Genomic DNA, 20,431 nt, shown 5'->3' with positions numbered 1-20,431 from the left:
ATATTTGAAGACTGCATGAGCTGTCTTAAACACCACAGGAGAAAGTCAGGATATACAGATGTATATAAGATGCAAAAGCATTTTTAAATTTTGCCTTCAACAAGGGTAGTCCTCCGGCTACATTACAGACATTGAACTGTCCTGCTCCTCATTTTAATTCGAAACACATGTCTCCAATAATCAGACTGCACTAGCCCAGCAGCCCAGTTATGCACAATGTATTCTTAATAAAGAATGAGCTGTCAAACTAATCCCACACATAGCGTGAAGAATTTATTAGCAGATGAAGAAGTTGCAGTTTGCACTTAATGCTGGGAAGTAAGAAGGCCAGAGTACTATGATTAATTTGTTTCTCTGCCAACTTTATGGGGCAAATAATACAAGAGAAGTATGGTCGAGTGGAGTGAATACCTTCAGAATTGGCCAAAGGAGATTACAGATATTTGGCTACAAGGCTCGCTGGGTAACCTTGGACCAGTCAGTAACTCACAAGGGATTATTGATGAAAAAACTGAAAAGCCCATCTCATTTAACAACTGAAGGGGAAAATCCATACACACTAAAAGCCCTAGACATATTTATAGGCAATCCATAGCATGATATACCCCAAAAATAGATAAACGGATTAGGCTGCTACACCTTGCGTGGAGCATATTTCCAGAGCCAAACATGAATGGATGAATTTTGCAATCCACTACATCAGTACTTATAAAAACAGTCTACACGGTAATATTTGAAATCACTGGATAAATCTATATTTTGAGACTCTATAGTAAGTAAAAGCTCTGGCTGCCAAAAAGAAGGCATTGCAATTTTGTATTTTTTTTAATTAGCAAGCAAACTGTGCATGTAAAACGAAAGATGTTCTTGTGGATTCTAAGGAGTGTACATTGAACTCTCTAAAGAGGCAGGCTGCTTTAATCCCGAGCAGAAATACGCAAATGCCACTTGACTGTATATATTTACAGTGCTACACCATCTTACACATTTCATTAATTACCTTTCAATGATAATAATGTTCTTTCTAATGAATTACTAATAGCAGCTTCATCTGTAGTACAAATCTGTTGGAGGAAGGTATCTGTATGGTGATTCCATAAGGAACAGGTAAAGCTGTAAATTCCAGAGGCTAGCTGCAATTAAAAAAACAGAAATAATCATTCCACATAATAAAGTCTGTTACATATGCGCCGATGCACTTGCTACTTGATTGGCCCTCTGGGATGTCACTCAAGCCCTGGAGAACCGATCAGGTACGGGACACCCCGCTCCCAACCCCTTCCTCCTCCCTGATTGTCCCCAGGAAGACCAATCACATAGGAGATGCCCCATCACCTGACAGCCTCCCTCCACCTCTATCCACCAGCAGGAAGAGCTGGCAGTCATGTGAGCCAGCCAAGCAGAGTGGCTAGGATAGAGAAGCTGGGCTGCAGACCAGGAAGGCCAATGCAGCCTCAAAAGATGCTCCCACACTGGGAAGGCCCACCCCCCCCCCATCCCAAAGTCCCCAGAAATGCTTTCTCCCAGTCAGACCAGGCCTGTTGCGGCCTGGGCAACATCCACCCAAGTCAGGGAGGAGGAGCCAGGGAGGCACCACCAATGCTCACCCCTGCCACAAACAGCCCCACTGCAGCCTCGCCAGGCCTCAGCGGCACCCACTCAAGTCAGGGTGGGGGTTAGAGCCTGTTGCCCTTTTTCCACAATGAGCTGTTTTGCTAGTTCACTCATAAAGCTTGTGTTAAAGATAAAACAAGTGTCAAAAGAAGCATGTTAAGCAGTACTGGGTAAGGGGAGTTTTTCTTCAAGTCTACCTTTTGAATCACAAAATTAGCTTCACGTTTTTTGGAACCTAAGGAGTATATTTTTATAACCATATGTGAAGTTACTATGTGAGGGAGGCACTACCCACATAAAAGCAGAGGATTGGCTACTACGGCTAACTTGCAACTTGTTTTTTGAATCCAAGTAGGCTCTAAGAATAAAAAACTGTTCCTTTTGCCACATGGCTGTCTCGGAAACTGAATTTCAAATCCTGTTTAAGACTGGCAAAAAGCAACCTATTCAAATGGAAAAAAGTAATTTAATTTACTAAGTAACAACCACTTAGTAACAAGCCAAGGCTTTTGCTCTATTTCATGGGAATGTTCTTGATAGGATGTCCTTTCATGGCTTGCATTTACATTAGACTGCAGTTTAGAATGAATTACATTTATAGCTGTGTTACTAACCCCAATTTTATCATTGGTTCCTTGGCATACACTGCACATTTAGGAGGAAAAGAGAATTCTATCTAATGTAAGCAATGAGAGTTCCTAAAATACAGCTTAACATTTCAGTTAACCAATTTTAATGTGAGCCTGGGGCACTGAAGAATCTCTACCACAGATTTGTTATCAGGCCACTGGATTTAAGATCTTTCTCTCAACTCATTCACCCTTTCCACAAAAGTCTCATTTAAGGATTACACTTACACCAGCATTAGCCTTGGTTTAAACTAACCAGGCTTTCATCATTATCAGGATTTGACAACGGACTGCAAATCTGATTCCATGTGGGCTCTCTTCCAATATCCAATTCATAGCAATAAGGGATAGTGGACCATTGCTGAGAACCATTTTACAATCATCTAGAAATGTTTGTTTGGTTCTCAAATTAAGCAAGAAGAAAAACTGAATTGTAAAACTATTATGATTCCAACACATCTAGCCTGACACTGAAAACAAACCTGTCTTATCCATAACGTAATTACATAAATCATTAGCAGGCATGAAGACTGAACTGTATATTTTGCAGAACAATCTTGTGCAAAGTTACTCCATTATGACTCTACTCAAATCAATAGGTTTAAACTGTTGTAAGTCAGCACAGGACTACACCACGGTTTGTTATCACATGTACAGCTCACACTGTAATATGCACAGGACTGAAGTTGAATGCTGTAAGGTCAGGGCCAAACTATACGAATAATCAGCATGGAAATTTGCAGTAGAACACCAGCCGCAAGTTCCCTGTGGGAACTCAACTCACAAACACTGTAGGAACCTAATTCAGATCAGGACCACAACTGGGGGTTGGGGGGGGGGGGGGGAGGCTCCTGTCTGCACCTGAAGCCACTTCACACCCCCACACCATGATCCTAAATTGAAAATATGTCCCTGTAGGCTTCTAAATGCAATTCCCACAAGGAACTAGCAACTAGTTTCCTGCTGGAAGCTGCCATGGTGATTACATGGTGGATGTAACATCTAGGGGCCAGTACAGTACAGTAGTTAAGAGTGTTGGATTAGGATTGAGGAGACCCAGGTTTGAATCCCAGCTCTGCCATGTCAACTTGCTGGGTGACAGTAGCCCAGTCCCAGACACTCAGCCGAACCTACTTCCTATGATTGGAGCAAATAAGGACAGAGAGAAAAATTGATGCAAGCTACTTTTGAGTTCCCACTGAGAAGAAAGGCAAGGCATAAATGAATAAATGACTTGGAACTCAACCAATATGCCACACTGTGAAATGCACAGCAGTGATTAATAAAATGACACAAGTACTGCATAGTGTTCGCAGACAACTTAAAAGCTGTTCCAGGTATGAAAACCTTACCAGACTGTGTGTTGAAATTATTTAGATGACAGATACAAAGCTAAGCAAAATGTAAACTAATTAAACCTTTCCCCCCAAAAAAAGCATGCAGGAGAAGCAGATGGCTGTTAATTTGCAAATATTATGCAAGTATTTCTCAGACATAATCCCATTTATGTCTTAACACACAATTATGTTTTCTGGGAAATATATAAATGTCATCCATTCCCCCCCCCAAAAAAGCTTGTGTGTTATGTATCTAAGCCCCCATACCCACCGCACCATGACCATGTACGCAAAACCCCATCTGCTGTCCTATACGTTATGCTCCAGACTACACAACTTATTTGTACTGAAAAACTGTGCCTGGCCCAAAGTCCCCTAGCAGGCTTCATGTGGAGGAGTGGGGAATCAAACCTGGTCCTCCAGAGTCCGCCCCTCTTAAGCACATGCTCGCTCTCAGGAGGATGGGGCACCCTAACCCATGGTTAAGAGATCAGGAAATATTGCAATTGTTCTGGGTCACAGTCCCTCTGCATACTGATCCTGCATTGCAAAGGAGTGCAATCACCAAACATTCTATCAATCAAGCATTTCAATCACAGTAAAGGCTACATAAAAATGCTCTCAAAAAGAAACCTCACTAGAACAGAGGCAGTGGTAGAGAACCCGCTCTAAATGGTGGAGAACAGAAATACCCAAATTTCACACCTTGACACACTAAATTAATTTCGTATAAATGGTGTGTTACTGAAAGCGATACTTACGTCATAGAAAAGTTTTCGGTCTGCAGCAAGCCGTTTTGATGCCAAAGTCTTTGTAACATGATAGAAAGTAAGCAAAGCTCTGTGTTGCCGAAGATCATCCTGAATTTTAACAGATTCTACAAGGGTGGGAATTAGTTCTGGCCACTGCCTAGGGCAATCCAGCCGAGCGACTTTAGCTATCAGGACAGAAATCTGTGTTGCGATCTATAAAGGTAATCAAAGGTAAGACCCAGAGTTTAGACAGCAGGCATATATTACAACAGGGGGTAGTCAACCTGTGGTCCTCCAGATGTTCATGGACTACGATTCCCATGAGCCCCTGCCAGCAAACGCTGGCAGGGGCTCATGGGAATTGTAGTCCATGGACATCTGGAGGACCACAGGTTGACTACCCCTGTATTACAAGGTCATGCTCATAATCTAAAACACAGTTTACAAGAATCAAACCCACTGATTTCAGTTTTAACAGCCTCTCTGGTCTACTAACATCCTAACAAAGTTAAGCAGTTGAATTCATTCAAAAAATTTAAATACTGGGTTAAAATACACTTTTATACAGCACCAAACTCTCTACTCTATAACCTGTTAGGCAACCCCTATTTTTTGGAAGTTACAAATAAGACGATATTAGGGAAACTGCAGCGCACTGGCCAGATATCCATCTACTAGTTGCCCAAGATGAGAAAGCAATCACGAGCCAAATAAAACACAGAATATAAATATACAGACGCACGGCTGGCAGTCAACTGTGGTGGGATGAGAGATGGTTTTTTACTGCTATGATCTATATTTTTACCATCATGATTTACATATTGTTGTATATAGTTTTAGTGGGGTTTCATTGTAATTGGGGACCAATGCTTGTAATCAGCCATGAGCCGGATTACAGGAAATCCTGTATTTTCCTGCCGGTGGCAGGAAATAAATCAATAGATAGTTACTGAGTCCAATAGACATTGAAGTCAATGGGCTTAGAAGGTTGTAACTCTGCTTTAAAAATGTACGCCTAGCGATTTATCATCTTAAGTATGCACCCTGACCACATTCTCAAATATTGTCATGAATTTGGTACTGTAGTCTGAGTTTTCCTTGCAAATCCGCACAGATTTTTCTTGCATGAAAGTCTATCGAAAATTTAAGAAAGGAAAAGTGAAAAGCAATTTGCTTAAAGAATCTCCAGGATGTGTAGTTACTGCAGGTGCACGTGAGCTATCATCATCATCATGAATATTTTGCTTACATGAGCAACCATAAAATATTTTTTCAAATGTATAATCTTTTTCCAAAAATAAAATCCATTCCATTCTAAATTTAAGGAAATTAAAAATATGCACTCTTTAGAAGATAATTATTAACCTGTATCACTACTAACCTGATTTACTGGTTCGTTGAAGTTTGCAATAAGCCCTGCACGCAATGTAGATTTTTCCTCTTCAGAAAGAGAACTGGTTAAAACACAGACATACATTAATGAGTAAAGATGATCAAAAATATACAAGAGCACAAACTTCTCATTTCCTAAACACTAAATACCTGAGAGCTTGGCAAGGCCTATTTCCTGGCAACATTCATAGAATCAAAGAATCACAGAATCATAGAGTTGGAAGGGGCCACACAGGCCATCTAGTCCAACCACCTGCTCAACGCAGGATCAGCCCAAAGCATCCTAAAGCATCCAAGAAAAGTGTGTATCCAACCTTTGCTTGAAGACTGCCAGTGAGGGGGAGCTCACCACCTCCTTAGGCAGCCTATTCCATTGCTGAACTACCCTGACTGTGAAAAATTCAACTAGAGGGCAAATCACACTGGCGACAGTAAAATGATGATATACTCCTATTCAGGTTTACTCAGAAATAGCTCCCATTTTAGTCACTGCAGCTTACTCTTGAGAGAAAGTTCTTATGATTCGAACCACAAACTCAGACCAACAAACTAAACCATTTTTCCCCTTAGCATATTTTATAACATGTACATATTACCATCATTTTGTAAACTTAGCCCTTTCAGGAAATGACTGAAACCCACTAAACCAAGTTGTGATGCTACTGTTATATATAATGGCTTATACTGAACTTGGCCCAACCTGTGCTCAAATCCCCACTCAGCAACACAAGTTCACTGAGTGACATTGGATTAGTTGCTTTCTCTCAACTTACCCAGCTTCCCAGATTCACAAGGTGACCAAATGGGGTAAGTACCATGTCATCTGGGATAATAGCACGTTAGAAATGTGACCAAGAAAAGTGTGCCTGCTTTACTTGGCTGCTACATAATGACTCAACAAGCAAATGTTAAATCTGACTCAGTCGTAAGGTTAGCAGCATAAACTCTGGGAATTAAGTGCAGAAACTTTGGAAACAGCTGTGTGATGTGTGGGGAGGTTATACACTAAAAGAATGTTTGAGGTTGAGTTTGCATTGTATATTTATGATCAGGGGTAGTCAAACTTCGGCCCTCCAGATGTACATGGACTACAATTCCCATGAACCCCTGCCCCTGTTTATGACTGTAAAGAAAAATCTGGCCAAGAAGTTTTACAAGAATACATAAGAGCAGCAAAATCAATAAAAAGTTTATTTGTTCTAAGGGTACAGATTAGAGTGTGACCCTACATGCTTCTCTTCCGGGTGACAGCTGTGCCCAGCAAACCCTGCATGGGAGTTTTAAAAGCAGCTAGCAGGACATGATGAAAAATGGTAAAAAGACCAAATCAAAGATGAATACATATGATTGCAAAAACATTCTAGAAAGGACAATTTAGATGTAAGAAACTGAAGACTTTTGGAAGCCATTCCTGTTATGCAATACTGACACCTTCTGGATGGTGAAAGTAATCACACCTTTCCTCCCACACAATTGCAGGTTTAGGAAACAGTCTATGATTCAGAAACTTCTCTTTAGCACTGAATGTTAATAATGAGTTGCTCCATTTAAGGATATTAATTATTTATGTTCATCATTACTTTATCCACTTAACCACTTGAAATGAGCTATGTAAACATTAACTATTATTAATAAACATGTGAACCAATAAAGCTGCAGACAAGTAAAAGACACATTTGAATCAATGAACTTTCAAAAAGACTCACTGAGTTCCTTTCAGCTGGTTGTTGTATTGACTACACAGGCATTTTAGAAAGATGCATGACATTGCAATATATAGTGTCAAAACATCTGGATTTCCTGACACGTAATGGGGAAAAGTTATCTTAAAGGAACTCTAAAGGAACATGAAGGCAACCTGCAAGAACTTGTCAGTGGGGGAACAGGCCTTCCATTGCCTCCCCCTGCTGGCCCTTCCTCCCCCTTGTTCTAATGGAGGAGAGTTGGGTATACATTTAGCCCCAAGTCTCCACTAATGAGCTGTTTTTTTGGGAGGGAGGAGTTAAGAGCTGAAGGCTGGGCCTACAAGCAGCTGCATGGTGGGGAAGAAGAAAGATGTCTAGTAGCAGAAAGCACACACAATTGTTTTTCTGCTCTAAGCCTCCTTCCCTCACACACGCACACAAATCACTGCCATTAATTTCGTGGGAGGGCACCTCTTCTACTGGATTCCTTGGTGCTTCCTTGTCTGTCTTCTTTCGTTTCAGCAACAGCAACGGCTGCCTTTGTCACTGCCTTCTTATCACCCTCCTGGCAACTGTTGCCAATCTTTTACCCCTCCGACTCTGGCATTGTTCCGAAGATAGCAACTGTAATATGTAGGCCAGGGGTAATCAAACTGCGGCCCTCCAGATGTCCATGGACTACAATTCCCATGAGCTCCTGCTGGCAGGGGCTCATGGGAATTGTAGTCCATGGACATCTGGAGGGCCGCAGTTTGACTTCCGCTGATGTAGAGAGTCACCGATTAGCTCTCTACTTCACAAAGCGCATACCTGTGCCACGATTTTGCCATGTCTGTCTGAGAGCCAAGCCAAATGTGACTTTAAATAGCTGGCACATGGGGGCCTTCTTTTGATCAGCACAAGGGGTGTTGAGATTTTAAGGCCCCTCCCTGCTATTTTCCTGACATTAAGGGGCCCTACTGAACTACCCTTTATTGTTATATTTTCCCAGCTGCACAAATGCTATTCCTGCAGGTTGTTTCAGGTAGAAGTAAAGCAATGTTTCTGGGTAGGAAAGACTTACCCTTCCTTCCCTGTGCCACGGTTCTAACCTGTACAACTGGGTGAGAGATGTGGGGGAAACTTCCGCCAGTGGTGGGATGCAGTGGGAGTGTGTGCTACCTTAATCATTAGTCACTGTTATGAACTAGGTTATTCTTGTGTAACAGAATGTCTATTACATGGATCAGTGACAATTTATTTAGTTTTCCTGTTTACCTTCATACCTTTATGTGTCATTCTCCATAATTTTCTTACAGCTTAAAGGTGGCAGATTCATAGGATAAAATTAATACTTTACAGATAGCCTTAAGCCTGTAAAACACTCTGCTGTAAACAGGAGATAGGAAATTCCTTCCTTACTGTGGTGCCACTCGTCTCCAATACCGGTCAATGCCATTTTTGAAATAAAGCACTGCTAACCACCGCACGTTCACATCCAAGGCATGATTTGTGAAAATAGTCTGTAAGGAAAGTACAGAGTTCAACAAACTTCTTTATCTCTCTATGTAGATATACAGAGCCACCACATCACTTGTAGATATCGCGTGCTAACAGTGAAAAATGGCACAAGGGAGATTTTTAAAAATGAAATCATTCTTAGTTGGATTTAATAGGAATAAATACAGCTTTAAGAAAATCAAAATATGGAGCCGTTGTGCCTTTTACATCATAAGAATCCCCAGTCTGCTCTTTTTCTGTAACATCCAAAAGGGCTTTATGTGCGGGAATTTTCATCAGCTGGAATATGCTCCCACCTTTGGTGGAGAGAGTCCCACAAATGGTGGGAGAGCAGAGGGGAAAGCTGTTGCTCCACTCAATATGTAGCTGCACCAGTATTCCCCACCAGGAATATAATGAGTACCACATTTTTCTGTTGTCCTCAACTTTATAGACATCAGAGTGTTCTGGACAGTGCTGTGGAACATTTTGATGAATGGTGAGCTTCTACACCAGGGATTCTCAACCAGGGTTCGGTGAGAACTCCCCAAGCATTACAAGGCCTTCCCTAGAAGTTTGGATGGGCACTGACATCACTAGATGTCATCAATGGAGTTTCCCCTATTGCTCTACAGGCTATTCTTTTTTTTTCCCACAATGGAAATGGTAAATGGTCAAGTGATTGTTTGGCTGCTCCTGCATCTTACTTCCATGCCTCCTTCTCTGAAGGGGCATGTCACGACTTCAGGGGTTCCTTGAAGCCTGGAAAATATGTCAGGGGTTCCTCCACAGTTAAAAGACTGAAAAGGCTGTTCTGTATTTTCAATGGGAGAGGCTTGGCTTTATAGCTTCTTCATCTTCTGGAACCTCTGGGGCATCTTGGAATCTATATTTCAACCATCATCATGTCATCTAATGCAGTCGGCAACAATTTTGGATCTCCGGTTTGAGAAATCTACAAGCGGCTGGCTCTTTCAACACAGCCTAAAATAGCTTTTCCTTTCTTCTCCCCCCCCCACCCTCATTTTAGTACATTCCACATAATACGACTGCTGCAAGGATAAAAGGGGGTGGGGGGGAACCATGTAACATCCTAAATTCTAAAACTAGATTATCCGGATAAACTGCATGTCTGAACCCGTAGTGTAATTAACAGCAACTTGTGATGGGGTATGGATTTATGCACACGGCCTGCATATTGAAAGAAGTATATCAATAAACCAGTAAGCTCTGTTAAATGAATCCAGATGCACAGTGGCAGTGCTTGTAAGACTTTGATCAATGTCCTAGGGTGAGCTATCAAGAGAACATACCTTCTTTTTCAATAACTGCAAAGTGAAAGCTATACTTCTATGTAGGAAATCATGATCCATATTATATCTGATTTACACTATCTCCTAGGTAGCTTTTTCTCCCCCTCCCATTATATCTTTTCATTCTCACAATGCTCAATAATTTGAAGAAACCAAGCCTGGTGTTATCACTGTCACCCAGTCTCTCAGCCTGCCAATGGAAAATTAATTCAGTTAAGAACAGTGAAAGGTCTGGCATTAGTATTTGCTTATGCCAGGGGTAGTCAAACTGCGGCCCTCCAGATGTCCATGGACCACAATTCCCAGAAGCCCCTGCCAGCAAATGCTGGGGCCGCAGTTTGCCTACCCCTGGCTTATGCTATACAGACGATGGATGGCATGTATTATTCTAATTTTTATCCTTTATAGAAATTAATACTATATTGATATTACATGTCATCACTCTAAGCACATCAATAAAACATCTACTGAAACTCCTTTTCATTACAGAGTGCGGTCCGCGTCATTCAATTAAATGAATTGGCATAAACAGCCCTTGGGGCCGTTCTTCTTAATTGGAATAGCTAGAAATACATTTCCAGTTCTTAGGATCTAAACTAAACAGACTCCAACTTTGTTATTTAATTCCAATTAAAATCCATTTCCTTCCTTTAAATTACTATGGCAAGGATCAAAGAGAAAAAGAAAAGGATATCCCCGGATCTAAGCTTTCTGCAGGTCTTTTGAAACATGAAATAACATTTAAACATTTAGGGAAGATGATGCAGCACATTGCATTGGCCCTTCTGAACTGTTGCAGAGCTTGTTTCAAGTGTGTCAAGACAACTCACACAACCCGTTCTTCCTACATCTGTACTAGCACAGCTGGTGACTATGATGAAACAGGCATGTTGTGAGTTTCAAAGGGAACTGATAATATACTGTTTTCAGACTGAACATAGGCAATTTTCAATTCCCCTATCAGAGAATGAATGCCAATGAAACTGGCACAGGTACAAACCCTTGGACTTCCTGGTCCCATTTCCACTCTTCACTTCCACTATTCAAAGAGTCTAAGCCAGGCTTTCTCAACAGGGGTTCCATGAAACCCTGGGGTTTCTTGGTGGCTCTGGAAGGGTTCCTCAAATGGGTGAAAGTTATTTTCTTTAAGATTGTTAAACATATATCGGGTGACATGATCATATACGTACACAGCTGTGCTTCCCAATCATGTTTTGCATGATCACACACTTCTGAGGTTTCTCAGAGCCTGAAGAATGTTTCAGGTGATTCTCAACAGTAAAAAAGTTGAGAAAGGCTGGTCTAAAGTGGATAAGAACTAGTCAGAGGACAAGGAAAAGAGATGTTGCCCAACAGATCAGAAGAGAGGAAGAACATGAAAGCACCAGTCTGCCCTGCTCATTCCATCAACAACTCAGACCTTACAAGAACAGAGAAAGCTTTTCTAACCCTAGCCTTTCAATACATAGGCATTATCACAGTGTATCTAGAACAAAGCAATGGCTGCAGTTCAACATGCATATCTGTTTAGTGATGAACAGCTGTCCTTTAAGAGAATCTTTCCAAAAATTATATATGGTTAAGGATTCCATCTCAGTTCTAGTTAAGACAAGTCACTTCCATACCAATCCTAGTGATTCCGGAAACCTAAAAGTGAAAGTCAGCTCAGCAAAACATTTAATTTATCCCTTTAGAGAGAGCTCCCCAAACTTCACATTGAAAGGGATTTTGCCCTATTACAGGAATGAGGCATTTAGTCCAATCAGTTAATATGCATTTCCAAATCTACTGGTTACAAAAATAAAATGCAAGAAAACATGACATTTACATTTCTAAATCACTATGAATAAGAGAATCACTGCAACAGACAACATATTCCTCTCTGATTATGCATTTACTCAAGAATACCTGCTCAAGCTTTGTTGAAAAGTGCTACGACAGATCATAAAATTGTATTTTCAGTATCAAGGGAGATAATCTTTGTCTTTTTAGAAAATCCATTCACAGAAGTGAGCAATTAGTACGTTACAGTTCATTCTAGAAAGATAATGGATAGGGAAAAAAAGTACTGCTTAAAAGACTTGAGAAAAACAACTGCATTTCCCTGCAGCAGCTTACCAACAATACTGAATAGAAACCTGGTTGTGTCTCCCACTGTTTCAGTTGTTCCTCAGCTGGTTTCAGCACAGCAGTATCTTGACTGGTGGCTTGAGTCAAGACCTGAAGTACAATGCTACTGGCACTATTGAGATCCATGAAAATCTAACAAAGATAATCGCAGAGAAAAGTATTAATGTAAAGATATACATTACATAGGCTAGCCTATAAGACACTCCTGCTAGCAACTTTGGCAATTTAAAGTCAGGACACTGGAGCGCTCAAGTGATTTCTACTGCAGAACGCAGCAGCGGGGGAAAGTGCTTAGTCATAATAATAAACAGGTCATACATTATTGTCTGTTTGATCAAAATGACAACAAGTCACAGGAAGGCTGATGAACAAAAGGCTATGCAAGAAGTTGCCAAGAACTAAACTTCTCTAGATAGAGAACCTGGTGTCAGAACTGTCATCATACAAAAATACATTCCACTCTGTATATCGCTGCACACCTCCTGCCATCATTGACAAGTTTGTGGGAGACATTAATCCAAAAACAGTCATAATGTAATAGGGTAACTGACCTCAGGGTGAGGCCTGCAGTTCTCTCAAAATTACAATTAATGTCCAGATAAATGAGTTCCCCTACAGAAGAGGGCAGGATCTATCACATCAGATCCCCCCCACACACACACACACACATAGCTCTTTCATTTCCCCAAGCTCCAGCCTGCTCAGGCACTGCTCCCAATCTCTAGGAATTTCCCAAACTGGAGTTCATAACCCTGCTTTCAGTAGGCAAAATTAAACCTACATATTTATAAATATCAGTCAGGCAAAGAACTATTCACCCACTCACAGCAACAATTATAATAACTTCCTGGCAACTATGGCAGGAATGTTTCAAAAAGAATTGGCTCTTCTTCTTTCAGGTAAAAGGTAAAGGTAAAGGTATCCCCTGTGCAAGCACCGAGTCATGTCTGACCCTTGGGGTGACGCCCTCTAGCGTTTTCATGGCAGACTCAATACGCGGTGGTTTGCCAGTGCCTTCCCCAGTCATGACCGTTTACCCCTCAGCAGCAAGCTGGGTACTCATTTTACCGACCTCGGAAGGATGGAAGGCTGAGTCAACCTTGAGCCGGCTGCTGGGATCGAACTCCCAACCTCATGAGCAAAGCTTTCAGGCGGCTGCCTTACCACTCTGCGCCACAAGAGGCTCTTTCAGGAAGCTAGTGCAAAATGACTAAACTGGTATTTGTGGGCAAGCAAAACCAATACAAATTTTATGAAGGTCACTTTTGCGGATTGTCTGCAGACAAACTGGCCTTGATGATTTAATAGCACAATAATCTATGGCTGAGACTGGGGTCAGCGAATCAGGGACACTGGAAGTTACATCGCTCCCCTCCATCTTCTTTGTATTGATAGTGGGGGAGGGAGAGGGATGGGATTCTTTTCTTTTTGCCGTCATGTTGGTATTTTTAATGTCTTTTAATGGTGAGACTATTGTGACCTGCCTCGAGCCTACAGGGAGAGGCGGGAAATAAACCTAATAATAGTAATAAGAGTAATAGTAATAGTAATAATAATAACAATAACAATAATAACAATAAAATCTATACTATTTAAGTACTACTAATAAATGAAACTACAGCATGTGGACTTTGGAGAAGAATATAATAATCAAAATGAATGAATAGCCCCTGTTTCAACCACAAACAACATAGGCCAATGTAAGGGATTTTACATATATCCTGTTTTTGTTTTCCAGTTCCAATTGTTCAAAGGAATATATTCCTTTTATATAATTTCTCCACAGATTTTATCCGTGTTTAAAATCTGGACTGTGGGATTTTAGCATTAGACCCAGAGAAGTGAGAATTTTCCAGGCATATTTGTATTCATTAGACATCTGCTCCAGTGTACAAGAAGTAGTTTGGAAGAACAGAGAATTCTAATTAGTTATTTTCCACAAAGCAAATTTGTTCTCTAAAGTTTTCCCTTTTAAGTTTGAATTATAATGACCATGTTCTCTGATTAGAAAAACAAAACCAACACAATAAAAGCCCAATGTTTCATTAGCATGATTGCTGAAATACGACTTTGTCAAATTAAAGAGAAGGTAATTTTAGCGTAATTAGAAATATAATTAGGAAGTAAACAAACCTGCTTTATCAAGCTTGCAATGTACATAATAGGAAAAATTTTCAATATATACAATAACAGGAAAAAAATGTGCAGGTTATCTCAAATGTAGAAGAAGAAGATTTGGCTCCTATATGCTGCTTTTCTCTACCAGGAGGAGTCTCAAAGTGGCTTACAATCCCCTTCCCTTTCCTCTCCCCACAACAGACACCCTGTGAGGTGGGTGAGGCTGAGAGAGCCCTGATATTACTGCTCAGTCAGAACAGCTTTATCAGTGTTGTGAGGAGCCCAAGGTCACCCAGCTGGCTGCATGTGGAGGAACAGGGAATTAAACCCAGCTCACCAGATTAGAAGTCCACACTCCTAACCCACTACACCAAACTGGCTCTAGAGATTCATTTCTGTAAACATTAAGCTTCTAAAGGAGTTAAAATTTTATAACATAATCTGTCTTTAACCATCATATTCATATAAATTCGTATTTTATCATCTATTTTTACTCTCTTTGATGGTATGAAGGGCTGGAAGCAAAACTGTGCCGAAGGGAACTAACCTACAACATAAACCTACCCATTGTGGCTTTATGACTTTACACTTTGCTCATCACTTAAATTTATCTCAATAGCTGTTAGCACAGTAACTATCAAATAATGCTTTGGCTTTTGGCCTATAATGGATCATCTGGTGTCTGAGGGATACCAAGTAGACTACTGGCCTTTGTAATTCCAGTGGAAAGACACAATTTGTTTTAGGGGCTTTTTTCCTACTCAGAGGAACTGAGGAGCATTTCGATATCAAAGATACTAATATAAATCTTTTTGCCACTGGCAATGAGCACAGAGATGGTGGCAAGAAACGACCTTTATTACCATGACCTTAAACATATTTTCTCTTTTTTTTTTACAATTTTGTAACACAGCTTGATAAAGAGTCCTGGGGAACTTGAAAGGTTGTACACTTTGTCACTGTAATAAAAAGTGTTACTTAGATTATGATTTCTTTTTCCTTGATTTTGGACCAGTATGACTGTAAAGAACTTTTGTCACAGTCTCCTCCTCTTCCAAATTCCTTTTACTGGTAATCACAATTGTCTGTAACATCTACTAAACTATAATTACAGTATTTGCTGGGGTATAAGACTACTTTTCCCCCCTGAAAAACATGCCTCCAAGTGGGGGGGTCGTCCTATACGCCGGGTGCACTTCAGTTGGGATGGACATAGCTGCCCATAGTGGCTGATAGTACTGTAATGTAATGTAACAAACTCTATATTTTGAATGGAAATGTTGGGGTTCGTCTTATACGCCCAGTCGTCTTATACGCCGGCAAATACGGTAATGCTTTCGTTTCAAATCAAAACACTTGACCAAACAACAAATATATTTGCTGGCATGGGGACCAAATGTACTCCAAAGCTGGCTACAGGCATAAAATGTTTGAAGAATGTATTCAATTAATCCTTATTAGGTGTTTTACTTTATCAATATCAGTAAAGAAACATAAAAACTGCAAGGCCCGGCTGGTCCAAAGCTCTAGGCTGGGCTGTCATCAGTATGCTAATGACACCCAGCTCTTTCTCCTCACAGACTGCCACCTGGACTCCTCTCCCACCCCCACCCAAAAAAAAACATTTGCCAGTTGATTGGAAATTGTTACTGGATGTCTCAAGCAGAGTTGCCTGAAACTCAACTCCTCCAAGATGGAGGTCCTATGGCTGGGAAGGAAATGGGCAGACTAGGAAGCACAGCTGCCTGAGCTGGCCAGGGTGCAATTTAACACCTCACCCTGCGCCAGGAATTTGGGAGTGATCTCTGATGCTTCCATTACTATGGAGGCACAAGTCAAAAGAGTACCTGGCATTTTTTCCATCTTCGCCAGGCAAAGCTACTAGCGCCCTATCTATCCCCCAAACACCTGGCCACAGTGATCCATGTGACTGTCACATGCAGGACTGATTTCTGTAACTCAGTCTACATGGGCCTGCCCTTGACCTTGATCAGGAAATTGCAGCTGGTGAAAAATGCAGACGTGAAGGTCCTCACAGGAATACCTTGGAAGGCCCATATCTAGGTTGTGCTGAGGCAGCTGTATTAGCTGCCAGTTGCGGTCCAGATCAGGTTCAAGGTTCTGGCATTAACCTTCACGGTCTGGGACCCACATATCTGAGAGACCATCTATCACCTTATGCTCCCCGCAGGGCCTTGAGCTCTGCAGGTACAAATCTGTTGGTGGTTCCGGTCCCACAGAAAGTTTGCCTGGCCTCAACCAGGGCCAGGGCCTTTTCAGTCCTGGTCCCAATCTGGTGGAATGAGCTCCCAGAAGGCCTGAGGAGCCTGCCGGAGCATGGTTCTGCAGGGCCTGCAAGACAGAGCTCTTCCGCCAGGTCCTTGGTTGAGACCAGGGTGCGGAAGATGTCAGGGCCCCTCTACATCCAAGAATATACATAAGAACAACGATACTCTGTTAAATCTGCATCCTGGGAGTTTGACCCTGAGAGGCTGGGGCGGGGGGATGGGGGGATGATGTTGAATTTTTATATATCAATTTATTCTCGGCCTCAGATCATGTTCTGGTTTTGATGTTGTAACCCGCCATGAGATCACTTGTTTGATAGTGGCGAGTAATAAATCAAACAAATAAAAAAATAAGCAAATATGTTAATTTCACCTTATGTGTCAAATTTCAGTTTCCCTTTCAATGTAATTGAGGGGGGATGACAACAGAATATACACGGCAATTGGGGAATAAAATACTATGGGGTAACTGATTTTATTGATATTGAAAATACACAGATCTGTAGAAAATTGAAAACAAAGTTTTAACCCCCCAAAATTCCCATTCACTAGGAGAATTAGACACATCTTTCAAGGCAAAGGTATTTCAATCAACAGACAACAGTTTGGAAGAAACCCTTCCAAAGCATACCCCCAAACTCCTTCTGATGCAAAGGCTAAGTATTCTTTGCAGTGCTGGGGAGAATAACACACATGTACTGCAAAGAGAAGTGCACATGCACTTATCTTCCTAAAATGCTACCAATATGAATCTTCAAGAGGCTGGATAGGAAATATTCAGAGAAAGTGGCCTATGAACTACACTACACAAAAGAGAAGACTCTTTGCATTTTTAAAAAATGAAACAAAAAAACAATCTCAAAAAGATTATATTTTTAATCAGTCTTGACTGTTTTTATGCCATGTAGCTTTTAGTCAAATAAATCTCTCCTGAATCTTAGCTGCCCCTGTAAAACTTACAAATTAACACAAATTACTTCTTGACACACTTATATATATATTCTAAATAAAAATGCAAAGAAAAAAATCTACTGAAACAAATTCAAAACAGGTAAAGTCTACACATTTGGACTCCATATAAAGCTTGTGGCTGGCTGCTTATATTGATACTAGTAAGCAAGCCCGCTGCAGGGAAATGCAGCGGGCGCTAGGACTCACCGGCGGCGGGCTGGTCGGCGGCGGCGTCGGTGGCGGCGGCGGCAGCAGGCTTTTGTAGGCAGCAGGCAGGCAGGCTCCCTCGGGCGTCAGACCGCCAGGCAGGGAACCCCCGGCAGCCGCGCTTCGCGCGACTGCCGGGGGTTCCCTCGGGCGGCGGGCCGGGAGCAACTGCGAGCCGCGCTGTTGCTCAGGCTGGGAGCCGCGCTGCGAGCCGCGCTGTTGCTCAGGCTGGGAATCCCTCCGATTGTCTATCGTGAAGAAGGGTCCAACCCGGACCCTTCCTCATCACGGACAAAGCCCACCTCAAGGGGGCTTAACGAATTATTTAGTCCGTGGTGCCCGTGGCGCCACGGGCTGTTTAAAGATATTTAATTTTAAATATAAGAATTTGGCCACTCAGTAGCAACAAGCATGGACTAGATAAGAGGTCAAGTGTGGACTAGATAAGAGGTCAAGAGATAAGAGTCAAGTGTGTTTAGACAGGTGGCACTCTGGCCCAGCAGGACTTCTGCCTGCGCAATTAAGGTAACACTGTTTCAGAGGCAGCTGCCTCCACAATATTGGTTTTATTCTTTTTCTCCTGTTTCTCAGTACATTCTTTTTGAAAAGTTATTCCTATCTCCTGCATATGGGCTCTGTGTTTGTGTGTGTGTGGAAGGGGGGGCTTTTTCAGTTTTGTTTTATTTGTAATCAGTATCATTATAATGTTGCAACAATATATCCCACTCTCTACATTTACTTCTTTTAAAAACTTAAAGCAGTCAGCTTCTTGGCTCTTTTATAAGTGGAAAAGCATATCTCTGAAATGAAATGACTGGAAATTCAGATAAATTCAGATTGTTGTAACATTGTCTACTAAACAATTGCCATTTTAAAAAAAATAGCCCTAAGGTGGCAGTTGAAAATTGCTGGGCTAAAATTTAGTTCTCGAGCATGTGTGTAAAGTGTAACTTACAGCCAACTTACAGAAATTCTGGGAGGTTTCCAAGGCAAGAGACATATAGAAGTGGTTGGCCAGTGCTTGTCTCTCCAAATAATCCTGGACTTTTTTGACAGTCACCCTTCCAAGTACTAACCAGGGCTGCTCTAGTTTAGCTTCCATGATTTAGCTGGCCTGGGGCATCCAGGGATATAGTGGGTCTGATATGGGACTGAAGCCAAAGGATACAAGAAGAGAGTGCTAAAGCTTTCCCCTTGTTCCCTTTTCCCAAGGGGACTGGCCACAAAATAGTCACTATTTGAGGAAACTTAGTTTCCAAACAGGTCAAAAAGCGGCTCGGAAGGCCCTATCAGGTCAAGAAAATGGTGGTGACGGGGTCTTTGGTCTTCCCACACACCACAGTTCTAATATGAAGCAAGCCCACAACCATTGGAGAATTAAATTTCAATACAGAACTCCTAGAGCATGACCAGTATGAGAGGACTGGTACAGACTTAGGAAGTATAATATATCATTTGGGCTTCAAGACACAATGAGCATAGGCCAAATAACAATAGAATGTAATAAGACAATTTGTGGTACGCTTTCATAGCCATATGTGGATTTCATCTTGAATGTATTGGGGTGTCAGTGGATTTAAATAAACCAGCTAATTGTTAACAGCAGTGGTCCCCAACCTTTTTATCACTGGGGACCGGTCAACCCTTGACAATTTTACTAAGGCCCGGGGGAGTAGTCTTTGGCTGAGGGACGTTGCCACTGCTGCCTGAGCCCCTGCTCCGCTTGCTTTCTCACCAGCGCCCCTGACTTCCCACTGCCCACTGGGAAGCGCTGCCAGCAGCAGCTGCACAGTGCAACACTGAGGGGGAGCCCCAGCCATGTCGGCCACCTGAGAGCACCAAAGGTGAGCTGGCGGCAGAGTAGCAGGGCAGCCCCCGAGGCAACAGCTGGGGAGAAGGATGAGGAGAAGCCGCAGCCCGGTACCGACTGATCCACAGACCGGTACCAGTCCCCGGACTGGGGGTTGGGGACCACTGGTTAACAATATATTTTTCTCTTGGCAAAAGATCACATTTATCAAAAAGTATTCTGAACCCCCCCAGGAATCTCCTACATGGCAGTTATGAAAATAAAGGGATTTATGCTAAAATGCACAAGACCTTTTGAATGCACAAGACCTTTGCAAACTACATTCCAGCCTTAATGTTTGCTGCACCAGAAAAGAAGGATGGAAAATAATGGACAGCATTGCAAGCTCCACAAAGCAAGCATCAATCTCATTCCTCCTACATGCATGTTTAGAGTGAAAGGGAGGTACATCATCTCATGTGTTTCTCATGTGCCTTGGGTGATATGATAAACATGCAGCCCAAACCTTTCAACTGGTACATCCCAGAAGATATATTTTCCTTTGCTGCATTAACAATATTTTTGATGTGGCAGCAAATGGCTCAAATCCAACTTCTGGACCTTACAATTAGGAGGAAGCATGCACTATGAATTGCAAAGAACAATGAAGAGTTAAAGGATTATGGATTTTGTTCCTGTTTTGACATTAGTGGCTGTAGAAAAGTTAGAAATGTGGAATAAAAGACT

The 20,431-nt window shown here is 41.8% G+C and overlaps 1 protein-coding gene across 4 annotated transcripts in view; it reads right to left on the bottom strand.

Moving 5' to 3' along the window:
- IPO11 (importin 11) overlaps window positions 1-20,431 on the bottom strand; it is a 92,477-nt gene that overhangs the window by 69,839 nt on the left and 2,207 nt on the right. For all 4 annotated transcript variants that reach the window (XR_013233053.1, XM_077347211.1, XM_077347209.1 and 1 more), the window contains exons 2-6: window positions 12,320-12,463; window positions 8,811-8,911; window positions 5,714-5,786; window positions 4,342-4,545; window positions 1,001-1,133 (exon numbers count right to left, since the gene is read on the bottom strand). Coding sequence is in view for 3 of the 4 variants with exons in the window: in XM_077347211.1 (XP_077203326.1) it covers window positions 1,001-1,133; window positions 4,342-4,545; window positions 5,714-5,786; window positions 8,811-8,911; window positions 12,320-12,463 (655 nt within the window). In the remaining variant the exon portion in view is untranslated. The remainder of the gene's footprint in view (window positions 1-1,000; window positions 1,134-4,341; window positions 4,546-5,713; window positions 5,787-8,810; window positions 8,912-12,319; window positions 12,464-20,431) is intronic.

Source organism: Paroedura picta, chromosome 7 (genome assembly GCF_049243985.1).
Source record: "Paroedura picta isolate Pp20150507F chromosome 7, Ppicta_v3.0, whole genome shotgun sequence".
NCBI classification, from domain to species: Eukaryota; Metazoa; Chordata; class Lepidosauria; order Squamata; family Gekkonidae; genus Paroedura; species Paroedura picta.
This window is presented reverse-complemented; position numbering and strand designations above follow the sequence as displayed.